This window comes from Lissotriton vulgaris, chromosome 2_1 (assembly GCF_964263255.1).
Source record: "Lissotriton vulgaris chromosome 2_1, aLisVul1.2, whole genome shotgun sequence".
Lineage (NCBI taxonomy): Eukaryota > Metazoa > Chordata > Amphibia > Caudata > Salamandridae > Lissotriton > Lissotriton vulgaris.
Window position 1 is genome coordinate 844782166 of NC_141687.1, and position 13807 is coordinate 844795972.

Genomic DNA, 13807 nt, shown 5'->3' on the forward strand with positions numbered 1-13807 from the left:
GATATAAGCATTCCACTCAAGACCCCCAATACGTCATGGGGAACATGCTGGCAGACTTCATAATAATAGCAACAGCCAGGAAGAGAAATAACACTCCCACATCAACTGGCCCACCACTGAAGGAGGGCAAACGGGTAGAAAGATGGAGAAGGAAGCAGCAATGCAATGGAGAATTGCAAATGATTCAAAAGCACTCCTCAACAGGTATGGCAACCAACAATGGGTGCTAGTGAAAGGACCCATGCAGAAAATTCAGGAGGAATTCGAAAAGGTGAAAGCAGTGATCCAGGAGGGCAAGAACATCACCAACTCCTGCCTCAAATTAGCACTGGATGGGGTGGATACCGCCAGCAGGCACATGTGCACGAGCACCACCCTCAGGAAATATGCATGGCGCACAGCCTCTGGGTTCAAGACTGAAGTACAGGCATCAATCATAAACATGCCTTTCACAGGGGAGATCCTCTTGGGGACTGCAGTAAACGTGGCCCTCCAGCAAATGAAGACAGATAAAGAGACAGCCAAGGCCATGGAGGCCTCACAATTCAGAAGATCCGTCCCGGGGGACCTCCAACAGCGAGGGCAGGTTTGTCCTCATCACCACAGCAACACCAACAGCAAGGCTTCAGCCAACAAGCCATAATCCAGCGTGCTCAAAAATAGTGGCAACACCCGGCTAGACAGCCTATTTGTGGCAAATTCAGAGGCAGAGGACAACCCGCAAAAGGACGACCAAGAACGTGACTCACCTCAGACAATTGAATCATAAATCTAATAAGACACAGTTACTGCATAGAACTCATCACTTCATGTTCTTCCAAAGTCAAGAACCTTAAGGGAACAAGAACTCACAAAGTATCAAAGAGAAGTCAAGGAACTTGTCAAGAAATGAGCCATAGAGTCCCTCAAAGGGAGTCAGGTGTTAGGGTCTTTTTAGCGTACTGCCTAATGATGCCTAGTACAAAAACCAGGCTTGACACGGAGATTGATTCTAGATCTCAGATACTAAAACAAGTTCATTTGAACTCAACATTTCAACTCAACATTTCAGAATGACGCTACTAGAAGTAATCCCACTCCTAAGGAAGGGAGATTACATGGGCACCCTAACTTCAAAGATGCCTTCCTGCTCATACCAATAAACTAGAGTTCTTCAGATTCGTCCTGGACAAAATACACTACCAGTTCCGAGCGCTACCCTTTGGCATAAGATCTGCGCTAATGTTTACAAAAGGCCTAGCAGTAGTGGCAGCACACCTGAGAAGGCAAGGTATATACCTCTACCCATACCTGGACGATTGGCTGGTGAAGACAAACGCAAAAGAAAAATGCCACAAGGACATGCAAAGAGTCATCGCGCTTCACCGCCTCAGGCTCACCATAAACAATGAGGAATCATCACTACTCCCGCAACCTGGACTCAAGAACAGCACATGCATACCCAGTCCCCAAGAGGGCAACCACAATAGCAGAACAAAACTCTCATCTACCAAAAGGGGCAGTCTCTGAGAGTGAGGACAGTCATGAAATTGATGGGCATGATGGCATCATGCATGCCCCTCATACTGCATGCAAGACTGCATATGCGACCTAAACAGGAATAGCTCTGCAAGAGATGGTCACAATCTATGGGGAGCTGGGAGAGTCTATTGATTGTCACAACAATGGCTCAAAAGGAAATAGAATGGTGGGACCCAACAAATGTGAGAATAGTGAGACCTCTTCCAAATGACCAGCTCCCACAGTGCCCATAGCGGTGGATGCATCCCACCAGGGCTAGGAAGCACACATGGACAATCTGAAGGTCATAGGACTCTGGAGTCCTATGGATGCTGTGAAGCACATAGACTGTCTGGAACTGAAGACTGTTGTTGTAGGGCTGAAAGCATTCCAGGCGCACGTGAGGGGACAGGCAGTGCTTATCCATCAGACAACACAATGACGATGTTCTGCCTCTACAAGCTGGGAGGAACAAAAGTGTTTCTTGGCACAAATTGTCAGGCAAACAGGCCTCTCATGTGCAAAATGTATGCAACATTGCTTAAAGTGGAATTTCAAGTAATTTTGGGAATTTTTGCAAAATTTGAAATTCTAAAAGTATGTGAATTTTACCAGTGTAAAAGAAAATTCACCCAGGTGTACTCATGATCTGGCATTAGTCATCGATGTTTAAAGGATTGCCACTCTCAGTTGAGTCCTTCTGCAGCAGAGTTGAGTATTGTTCCGGGGAGAAACTCATTCACAAAATCACGTAGAGCACTCGATAGGGCACTGAGTATAATAATCTCCAAGTACTTCAGAAAACGATGAACCCCGGAGCTGAAGAGCACATTGAGACTGCGCCATTGACTCTCGAACCCCACCTCCTCTATACTAGCGAAGTCAGATGTGTCTCCCTTTAGAGGGCCACACTAGGACCCATGCCCCCCCCCCCCCCCCTCCCCACACACACATTTGAAAAATTGTGCCCCACCAGTTGGAAAATGCTCTGCAGTTGATCCCAGAATGCATCTGATCAGGGACTGCCTGAGGAACTAGCTCTTCAGTGGAACTGCAAGGTGTACATAACGCAGTGCAAAACACTATGAATAAATGAGACCTCCGGCAAACCGGCTTGGGGGAAGGCTCAGACTCCACCACTCTTCCTTGCACTGTCCTCCTTCTTCTCACCCTTGCAGTGCAAGCTTCCCTCTCTTTTCGGTAGTTCCTAATGTCCTCTTAGGCAGTTCCAGCTCCCCGCAGCAGGTTCTGACCCCCTCCTTGCCAGCAGTTTTTAACCAGTCTTTTCCCACCCGTTCTTCTCCAGGCATTTCCTTGCCTTCCCTGCCTCTCCCCAGGCTGACTGTCCTGCAGTGTCCTTCTTGACCTCCCTGTTGCTGCTGGCTCCCTTTCTATCCTATTTCCTTGCTTGGTCTCTCGCTTTTCTCCTGCTTTTGAAGACTCATTCTAAACATGGACAGCACACTCACTTTAACAGGCCACTTTTGGCACAACTGACACACATTCACTACACAGCTGGAAATCACTCTGCTCCCACCTGCACCCTTCACCTGAACACACTATTGTCTGTCGTACCACCGAAGACAGCAAGAAACAGACCAACCAGCGTATATCCATGCACCCTCAGCATGCCCTTGTGTTTACTCTTGTGGCACCCAGTGGCAATCCCTGCACCCAGTTGTGTTACACATGCATGCTTCTGCCAGCTAATGGGAGTGTGTATGTTCCCAAAAGAAGTGTGTCTGCGGTTTGGTACAATCCTCTGACCTCACCAGTCAAATACTTATTCACCCACAGCTCCTAGAAGCGGACACATCCCGCTAACTAAGGAACATGCCCAGCTACACCCCTGATAACGACCTCCACAAGCTGAATCAGGCTCCTTCCTGTCTGCGCTGAAAATCTCAGAGTCATTTTGAATGTCACCCCGAATTAACCGAAGCACTGCAAAGCCACACCAGTGGTAGCTTTTAGCCTTCACAATAGCCAAAAACACAACGCAGCACACGGCTCGGGCTTGGGCCAGGTCGGTGTGTTTTTTGTCTGCTGTGTGAGCAAGCGTCCTTTTCATGTCTTGCTTGCTCCCCTCCTCCCGTTTTCCGCTCGTCTTCTCTCGCCCCTCATTTTAGAACATTAAATCTAAGAAGAGGGCCTAAAGCTGCCACACCAAGAACCCACAAACGTGCGCTGTTCATTGAACTGCCATGACAACTTTAGAGTCCCAGCCATGCTGTTTCCCTCCACACTTGAGCAATCAGGACGCCCAGCCAAGCCATAAAAACCCAAACTAATAGCATGAATATTCAGTGACCTAGAATACTAATTATCGTCATGAATATTAATGTGATTGGACTTGTGCCCCCTTGCCCCTCCTATCCAGCACACACTTACACTATGACTTTGCGCGCTGCCGGTCTAAGGACGGGCCGTAATTAGAGCATTTTACAGGGCGCCTGCTCTCCGAGGAGACAGGAACTGAGGTAATAAGGGGAGCTTGATTAACATGGAGCGTGTTTTGGGGGGGGGGGGGGTAGTCCAGGAGGGGGCCTTGTCGTGCATCCTATCTCTAGGGTGGGGGTGTACGGGGTAGGCCCCAGCGGCGATGTCTCTGCTCCCTCAGATTAATGAGGGCCCGGGACTGCATTAGGAGCAGTAGCTCAGACTTGATCTAATGGGCTCCGTCATTTTTCCTTTGAGTGACAGACGCACACAAAAGTAATTGGCTGTGTAGAATAGGAGCTCATTGGCAGTACTTAAGGATACATTATCCCCGTAGTGAGGCCCACCGAGGCTGTTTATCAAAACCGCACGCGCCGCAGACAGCTCGTCACCCAACCGCTCTCACACGCGTAATAGCAGTGGAGTGATAAAAAATACAACCCTCTAACATCAAAACACATTAATTCCTCGGTCCTTGCAGAAATCGTGTTAATTTTGTGGGAGAGAGTGGTGGGGCATCGGAATATTGTGGGGGCACAACACAGGTTCTGGGTCCAGGCCGAGGCAGGTCTTTAAGTGGGATTAAAAAAGTGGAGGGGAAGGGATCGCTAAAAGGGGTGTGGTTAATGTAACAATGGGCGTGGCTTAAACACTAAATACATTTCTGTGATTTCCATAGTGTGCTCCCAACCGATATTTTGGTTCCTTTCTGAGCTTTGTTATTGCTTTTTTTCCCTGTCTTTTCCCATCTCCCCATGTGTTTCACTCTGCACCATGTATATATGCTTTTTTTTTTCAATAAAAACTTACTGAAATAAAAAAAAGAAATATAACACAGCCCCTGAGATACACCCCAAACCGACCAGATTTGTTGGCTTTGTAGTGGTCGGTAGCTGTTTTAAGATGAGTGAGCAACAACAATGGGTTTGTTGTCAATAATGAATATTGAAAATGTTTCATTTCTGAAATCGTGGGGCTGTGAAATAATCATTACTTAGGCCTGTGTAAGGGGTAGTGGTATTCAGAGGGCCAGATTCACAAAGATAAACTTGTACTTTTGTGTAAGTTTCCTCTTTTCCTCTATCCACAAACAAATGATTTATTAGTAAGTTTACGAATGCGTAGATCCGGCACTAGGTGGAGAACTCTGCACATAAAAAGGTAACTGTCCTATTTTTTTATGTGCGGAGTTCTCGACCCTAAGTGCGGAGCCTCTGCAGTCGTAAGCTTATTATTAAATCGTTTGTGAATAACAAAACAGAGTCAACTTGCATAAAAGTGCAAGTTTACCTTTATGAATCGAACCCAGAGTGCCTTAATCACTATATGTCTGCCCTATTTCTCTCCACATCTCATCCATCTTACACCTCATCTCTTTCCGCTTCAGCATCCTCTTTGCATTCTCTCCTGAATTAACTTCCTTGCATCTTCTTCACCTCACCACCCCCAAACACACACCACACTCACTCATCTAAACATACTGCATTTCCTGTCACTTTCTCCTCGTCAATATTTCATCAACTGTGTACCTCCATCACACACCTTTGTACATAATCACAATTGGAATAGGTGACCATTGTTCTGTACACTATGTAAGGATCCAAGGATTGGAACACCAGGTATACTGACCACCTTTTTGATCATCTGGCAGGCACTGTGAGGAACTCACACTACCTTCAGCCTCAAATCCAGAGCGCTTCGTCGTGGCCCTATATAAATACATGGAGGTTTTTTTTTAGTTCAAAGGCTTTACTATGTAAGAGTAGTACGCTACACGAAAATAACATTTAAAAAATGCATCATCCTGAAAATATTTATTTATTTTATTTATTTAGCACATTCATTGAGCGCTCTGTTACCCGGAGGTGTCCTGGCGCTGGTTTAATAGGGCAGACGTGAGAGCGTAGGTTTACTGAGTGAAAAGCCAGTACTTGAGTCCTTTTCTAAAGGTCATCAAGTTCTGAGTTTGTCTAAGCATGAGTGGAAGTTTGTTCCAAAATAGCTAGCACTCTTGGGAATGAAGATTAAGTAAGACACATGTGAAATAGAAGCCAGAATTTAAACAGTGACATGGGTTTCCTTGACGTTTTTTTCCATTTGTGGTTCAAAAATCAGTTTTCTGCTTGCAAATTTATGGGTATCAATACGGGCCTAATTTCAGTGTCCGTTTTATAATTGATTCTGGGTCTGAGACCTTGAGGGACCCTGCCCACTTGAAGCCCTGGACCTAAGTGCACTTGTGACACTGGGTTCAAGTAGTAAAGTACCCATGCCACTAGCAGAGCGAGGAATATCACCCCCACGCCATAGGCAGCTTCGGTGTACACATGATGATACATCCAAAAGAAACAAACCCGTTCTCCTGAGCAAGCTTGGCATTCAGTGGCGTACAACCATTTAGGTTTAGTGTAATGGCTACCTATCATTTTAGCACCAATTTGGGAGAGTTGCTAAATTGTTTAAGAAATTTATTTCACTGCTTTCACCCCGTTAGGAATCCAGCTGTTATATTTGTCGTTTAGAGCACCTCAAAATCTGACTAGGTTACTATCTTTCACCTTTCCCTTTATGATTATCACACTTGCTTCTATTTCTACACGTTTGCATGAACCTCTTTTGCTCACAACTGGCCTTAAAGGGTGAAAGTAGGTGCACACTTGATCACAGAGAATATTCCAATATAATTTGGTCAGCAGTCGTCGCTTGGTTTTTTGGTAGAGCCAAGTCTTGCCTTCCTTAAATGAATTTTTTTTTGTGCCTAAAGACTTTTCAAAGCGTTGGTGCTAGGATTTCTAAAAATATATTCTTAATGTTGGTTCTTGAGTCTGCCCTTGGTATGTCAGCCCTGTGCGTGGTGTGCCTACTGAAATGTGCGCGTTCTTATAGCTCCTCTTTGTTCAGCGTCCTTGCTTCAGGCGCACTGTTACACCGGTGTGGGACTTGCAAGCCACATGCTGTGGGTTAGTGCTGCGGGGCCGCGTCTGCAGATGGATCCCAGCTCCCCTCCGCCTTCTCTCCACCTCAGAGGTTTCCATTCGAGTGCCATTTAAAGGGTCCCATTTAATCTTTGACCAAAGTCTTGCATTAAGTGTCTCTTTTCTCCCTAAACAATCCTGCCCCTTTTCGGTGCAGCTAATTATATGGTGGTGGGTGGGCGGTGTGCGGCTGCTGATCTTAATAGCCGTTTCTTCTGCAGTAGCAGAAAGGGCTGGCGTGCTGAATGTTCCTTTTAGCACTATACATAGCAAGAAATGGGAGCTTGACCTTTCCTCTCCGTCTGGCTCTTTATACACTTGCTCTTGGAGGAGCAGCGTGTATCTTCTTTTCTAGTTCTTTGACACAAAGGCTGGGACATGTGTCTGCTCAATCAGGCCAGGGGCGAATGCACACTAAAAAGGACGCATTGCTAGGCCTAAGCATCAGTGAGTCCAGCATAGGTGCTTTTTGAGACCCAGCCGGGAAAATTGCTTGAAGAGTGCGTGGGGCCTGAGCTCAGCCTCCCCTTCTGGTGCATCTCACACAGATCAGGGGGATCTATTGCTGAAAAGACACAGATTAACAGGGCAATTTAACTGCCCCCCTGCTAGTAAACCAGTTGATGCTGCCATGATAGATCTCAGGGAGGGAGTCCTCCTGTAGTCATAGAGACATCATCCTATGATAATTAGGGACCCCCCTTGACCTTCAGTCTTAGTCCCTTAGCTCCTACTCGAAAACAGATTTTTCAAGTTTTTGTGGCAGATTGGCCTGAGGCGCCACAGCTGGGAAGCACTTCAGGGACTTTATCATTGCTTAGTACTTTCAGTGTCCATATCTCTTGATACTGATATGGAATAGGGGTTTACATAGAGATGCAAAGAATATACTTAAATTACAAAAACTGCGAGGGGGACCTGGGAGTCCCAAATTATGAATACTATCAGATGGCCGCACAGCTTCACTGGGCAGCAAAGTCTCGAGCTGACATAACATTCTGTGGGAACAGAATGCGCGTGGCATCAGATGAGGGAATGGCAGATCCCGAATCTCTTGTTCCCAAATAGGTGTGGGGATTATAATCTCACTCTTTTATAAGAGGTGCTTCAAAACGGGGGGAAGCGCATGTGTAAGTCCCCTATGTGTAATTCCCCCAGTATATCGCCCGGAGCTTTAATGGGTGAGGTGGGAAAAATACTGTTCAGATGGGAGCAAAATGACCTGATCACAGTGGAAGACCTGTACGAAATGGAGAAACTGAAAACATTTTCAGACATGATGGAAATACAATATTTGACAGCAGGTTTATTCCGAGTATTTGGCAGCTTTGTTGGTGAAACAAATAAACTATTTGGCCCCACTGTAGTGGTGAATCTGGAGAACTACACAGTACACACCATACTGGTTTACAATTAACAGATGGAAGGCAGTCAAGCAAATATATAGGGAACTGCATAGCAACTTGAAAGGGAATCTTGCCATTTAGGAGAAAAATGTTCATGAGCCCTGAGTTTAGTATTCGCCCATATTGACTGGGAAGACTGCCTTGGGGTCCCGGGCCAAATTTTCAGAAATGTTGAATTTAAATTGCTCCATTTTCAGTTCAAGCACCGGGCATATGTAACCCCTTCGAGATTTGGACTGATCTTTCTGACCGCTATACTCGGTGCCTCAGATGTGGCGCGCAAGATGCTGAATTTTATTCTTTACAAAAGGGGTGGTGATGGACGGAGCATCTGAATCAATCAAACGCTCACACGCAGTCAAAAGATCTGGGTTTGATCCATCACCGTTCTTTAGTGTTTGATTGGTTCAGATGCTCCGTCCATCACCACCCCCTTTTGTACTGCTGTGATGAAGCATGACATCCCTCCGGTGTGTGAGGGCTATTGCTCCTTATAGGAACACTCCCGCCAAGGACCTGTGTACCCATTATTAGGTCTCGCCTAGGCAGCTTGCATGCCCTGCTCTAGGAGGGCTTTTAGCCATCGGTCTTCACTTTTCAAGCACTGCACTCGTGCTTGTGGCGGCATCCACCTTGCGGGAGCGAGCAGCGGCGCGCCACAAGCACAAGTGCAGTGCTTGAAAAGTGAAGACTGCTCTCCCAAGCACACACACCACTCGCGGGCTCACCTCCTGCTCCCTCCCTCATCTCCATGCCAATGATTGTTTTGTTTTTGCTCTTCGTCTCCACTCTGACGGGAATGAGTGCTCTGTAACCACCTGTGCTGATGCGTTTGCCAGCCAGAAAATCTGCGATATCAGTCATGGTAATAACTTGAAAAAAAATCATGCGTAACAACATGTTTTAGGTTTCCATTTGAATTCCTTCCCAATCTTCCTGTACTAATTAAACTTAGAACGTTCAGTTTTTTTATACAGTGAAATTGTATGTGTTCAGGCGAGGTCTTTTTGTTTGTACACACAACTCTTTTTAATGCCCCGCTCTTGTCTCAGCCGTGTCCCGCGCAGAGCACTTGCGGGCTCACCTCCTGCTCCCTACCACATCTCCATGCCAATGCTTGTTTGTTTTGTTCTACACATGCGCACATGAGTTGGATTTTCTTACTTATGTGCTGCATCTCCTCTTTGCGCATGCTCTGAAACAGGGTTTCTGTTGTGCGCGTGCGCTTCAGATGAGTCCCACATGTGTAGTCCGTTTCCCCTTTAAAAAAAAAAAGAAAAAACAAACAAGGAGGCGGCCCGCGCTTTCACTTCTCTGTCAGGGGGTTCACGTGACATGGTTTCACCTCCTCGGCTGTTGCCCATTTACAACTCGGTCTCTAAATTTCTACCCGTAAAACTGCAACGAAGAACTCCACCAGGAGTCAGAAAAAGTGAGTAACCCTTCGTACAAAATATGTGTGTTTTTCATGCTGAAGTAATATAAAATGTCTGGTGCACAAGAAGTGAAGTGGTTTTCCCACAGTTATAATACCGCGTTATCGCCACACCTCGTACTTAAAGTTGCCGCCTGGCTCCATGTTACGAAGCGTGGGTACTCTGAGAGTTGTGGTTCAAGCTGAAATCATTAATTAACACGCATAAAAACAATGGTTTTAAAAACGAACATCCCTGTAATGGATACTTTGCTTTTTGATGACGTGGAAGAATCTGGAAACTTTATCCATTCCAGAAATTCCTTTATTTACGTACTTACTTAATAATAATAATGATATTATTATTTGTTCTCTTCGTGCGCTGTAAATAGTTTGTCTTCTTCTTTTCTTTAATGGTACCAATTTCGAATATAAATGGTGGATTTGCACTCGTCATCTTTCAGTCGTGTGACCTGCAACCTACAATAGACCTTTGGTAGTAAGGGTGACCCTCTTTATCTGTTTAGTACAAGTCTTTAACCGTTCATAGGTCATACGTTGGTAACCGTGATTGACAGCTCGTGTTCCAACAATGTTAATTAGACCGTAGCAATGCTTAAAGTCTCTCGAGCAGCTACAAATAATACATGTGCGTTGGTCTGAATAAAGCCTGGTTTTACTTTTTTGTTAAATTAAGGTGCACAACAAAAAAGTAGCAGACACAGACAAGATGAGCCAGTTGCAGCTCAAGATTTTCAAATATGCTTGAGACAGAAAAAATCCTAAACAAGCATTGGCATAGCCAATAGGTCTTGCCTTTGGGACCTCATAAGTGTTTGGTTATCCAGCACAATATCCCTGGTGCAACAATGTCAACTGTTGCATGACTAAACACTTATAAGGTCCCAAAGGTGAGACCTATTGGCTATGCCAATGCTTGTTTCTCTTCCCTTTCATCCTCTTTTTGTGTTCACAGTATAATCCTTGGGGCCCACGTGCTGGACCTTTTATTGCCCCTGGTCCCTCCTTCTTGATTTGGAACTTGATGACCCACATATATCCACCCAAACATTGGAGGCCGAGTTAAAAAAGCCTCACAAACTTTAAAATGCCACCTGAAAACAGACCTACCTTTTACTCTTTCAAGCGTGCCACTGAATGTTTCAATATTTTCTGTCTCCCTCTTCTAGGGAATGTCAGCACAAGTGCGTCTGCTATGCAGATGGCTAGTGGAATCAGTTTGGTGTCCTTCAACAGCCGGCCAGACGGTATGCATCAGCGATCTTATTCCGTGTCCAGTGCAGACCAATGGAGTGAAGCAACAGTCATTGCCAACTCAGGCATCAGCAGTGGTAAGATATTTGGATGAATTAGGGGTGAAATGTACCACATGTCAAAGCAGCAACTTTGCTAAGAAAAGGTTTTAATGTAATGCCTGACAGCACAGCTTGGCTCTTCTACACAAGAATAAGCTCAAGAAGTTACCTTGTCTGTTACTTGATTCGTGTAGTTCTTTAACTGTTGTGTGTTAGGAGTTTCTTTTTATGTAGAAAATATTGGACATTGACCTCTTCAGATGGCTCTCAACAGGAGCTTTGCTTCATATTACAGCAAACAAATGATGGACGGAATGCTGACAATGCAAACATTCTCCCCCAGTCAAAAGATCTGGGTTAAATCCATCGTTCTTTTTCCCACTACGCCACTCCAGTTTGGACCCAACCATGTGCAAATCAGTCTTGACCCTGTGCCTCATTGGAACAGTCCAGACCGAACTGCCAGGCCAGGTTCGTCCATCCTTTGTTTGCTGTAACACATTGTTTCATATTACACCAGTTCTTTTCATAGCAAGAAGTACAGCCATTTATCCAGACTTTCCTATATTTTCGTGAATAAAGAGTTAGCCGGGAGATAAAAGAAGTCAACCTTTTTCTTGGGCATATCCCAGATCATGCGGCAGTCCGCATGCTGCTTACGTGTTTAAAAAGGGCAATTCTCCTGGATCCGGAGGTAGTCGCAACTTTGAAAAAAGTTAGTGCAGATTTCTTTTTTGACAATGCTGGATCGGCCCCGTTGGATATAATCTGTGATACTTTTAAAGCTTACATTAGCCTCTACTGTGCGTCGAACGGCATCCGGCCGTCTGACGTCCCGGTGTGCGGAGGTCGGCCAGGGGCCGTCTGAACCGCTCAAGTGTGCTATTCTCCAGCACCGCAGGGGAATTCCGGCCGCAGCGAAGAGGTTAGAGCGGTGTTGAAAAGTCTAGCATATGGTAACAATAGGGCTGAAAGAGTTGAACTCAGTAGATTACAGGAAAGAGTGGGGACACTGGAGACTGAGATACAGCAGTAAAATGCAAACTTCAATAGAGACAGGGAGAGACTATCAAGCCAGCTGGAGGAGTCTTGGTTAATTATAAGATCAAATTGGAAGCAAAGTGCAGAGAGCATTGGCAAACCGGGTATATGAAACAATTTGAATACGAGGAGAAAGCGGGGGCGCTGCTAGCATGGAAGGCTGGAGTTCAGAAGTCTAGGAACTTTATTAGGGAATTGGTTTTCACTTTGCAGGGAGATGTTACGAACAATGTTGAGGAAATGCAGGGCCTCTCTGTATCCCTGTTTGCTGAGCTGTACATGGAAGAGGTCTATTCTGACCCATAGAGGATTAGAGCTTGGCTGGAAAGTGTAGGGTTTCGGGGGTTCACAAGGGAAGGTAGAGAATGCTTTGCTGCCCCAATAACCAAGGGGGATATTAGGCGGAACTCCTACAAACAAAAAAGGTAAAGGCTGCCAGTCCCGATGCAATACCTTCCGAGCTCCATTAGATCATTTTGGAATGGGAATTATTATTTAATTAAATTTACTTGTGGAGGGATGGATCACAAATTCATCAAGAGGCCACAATTGTTTTGGTCCTAATATCAGCCAAGGACCCCTGGAAGGCATTACTTTCGTCCAATCTCCCTGTTAAACGCAGACTATAAAATCTTAATGAGCATTTTGCCAGGTAGATTACCCAAGCTTGCCCTCTCAGATGTTGCATCCCGATCAGAAAGGATTTGTGCTAAAGAGGCTAATTCAAGAACTTACGCAGCAACTAAAAGTAACTATCGATCTCGCCACCGCTCGTTCGATTCACCTGGTCGTGGTCACAATTGATGCGGCTAAGGCATTCGATAGAGTATGTTGGGCTTACCTATGGATAGTCCTAGATGTAATGGGATTCAGTCAAGGTTTTGTCTTCACACTTCGAACACTGTATGAAAACTCGTTAGCTAGAATTCTCCTCAACTGCTCTTTGACCAGGAGTTTCAACATTCAAAGGGGTTATAGGCAGGGGTATCCTCTGTCACCTCTCTTGTTTGACAATTATATTGAGCCATTGGCACATGTTATCCCTTTTAACTCCCACCCCCCTTTCAGTAGTAAGATTGTGCTGTATGCAGATGATTTGATCTATATGTCGGACCTGCCCAAACCATGCCTAGGGTGGAGGGGTTGGTGGGGTAGTTTAGTGCTTTTTCTGAGTATTTGGCAAACAACTCGGAGACGGAGGTAATATGCTGGAACCTAGATGGTTGAAACAGTGGGGGAGGTGGGTGTGCAGAGTTATAATATCCAGTGGAGGAAATACCAGTTTATAATTTGAAAAAGGTGGCTAAGGAGGTAGATACCATATTGTTAAGATGGAAGACCTGCCACTGACAATCTGTGGGCGCGTGAATCTCATTAAGATGTTGATCCTCCCCAAATGTATGTGTCTATTTAACTGCATCACCCTCACCTTTCCAAGATCAATTATTGACAAGATTAAGGAGAAAATAACCCGTTTTAGAGCAAGGTTCGCATGGGAGAAGTTGAGGCATAGGCTCGAGAAAAAAGGTTTCGCCCTACCAAATTTAAACTTCTACTGCATAGCATTTCAGTTTAAAAGCCTTCGGATGCTCCTGGGAAAACCAGACAGTACAACATGGGGAAAGCTGAGGAAGTTTGGAGAACTTGTTTTTTTTGTATGGTTTTGGGGCCCCAATTTCTTTTAAGAAAGTCCAACCAAAGGTTCTAAAGATGTGC

General features: G+C 45.3%; 1 protein-coding gene across 5 annotated transcripts in view; it reads left to right on the plus strand.

Moving 5' to 3' along the window:
* The window catches only part of AGAP1 (ArfGAP with GTPase domain, ankyrin repeat and PH domain 1), a 1113642-nt gene that overhangs the window by 789195 nt on the left and 310640 nt on the right, over nucleotides 1-13807 (plus strand). For all 5 annotated transcript variants that reach the window (XM_086956296.1, XM_086956297.1, XM_086956294.1 and 2 more), the window contains one exon: nucleotides 10925-11086. In XM_086956296.1, coding sequence (XP_086812422.1) covers nucleotides 10925-11086 — 162 coding nt within the window. The remainder of the gene's footprint in view (nucleotides 1-10924; nucleotides 11087-13807) is intronic.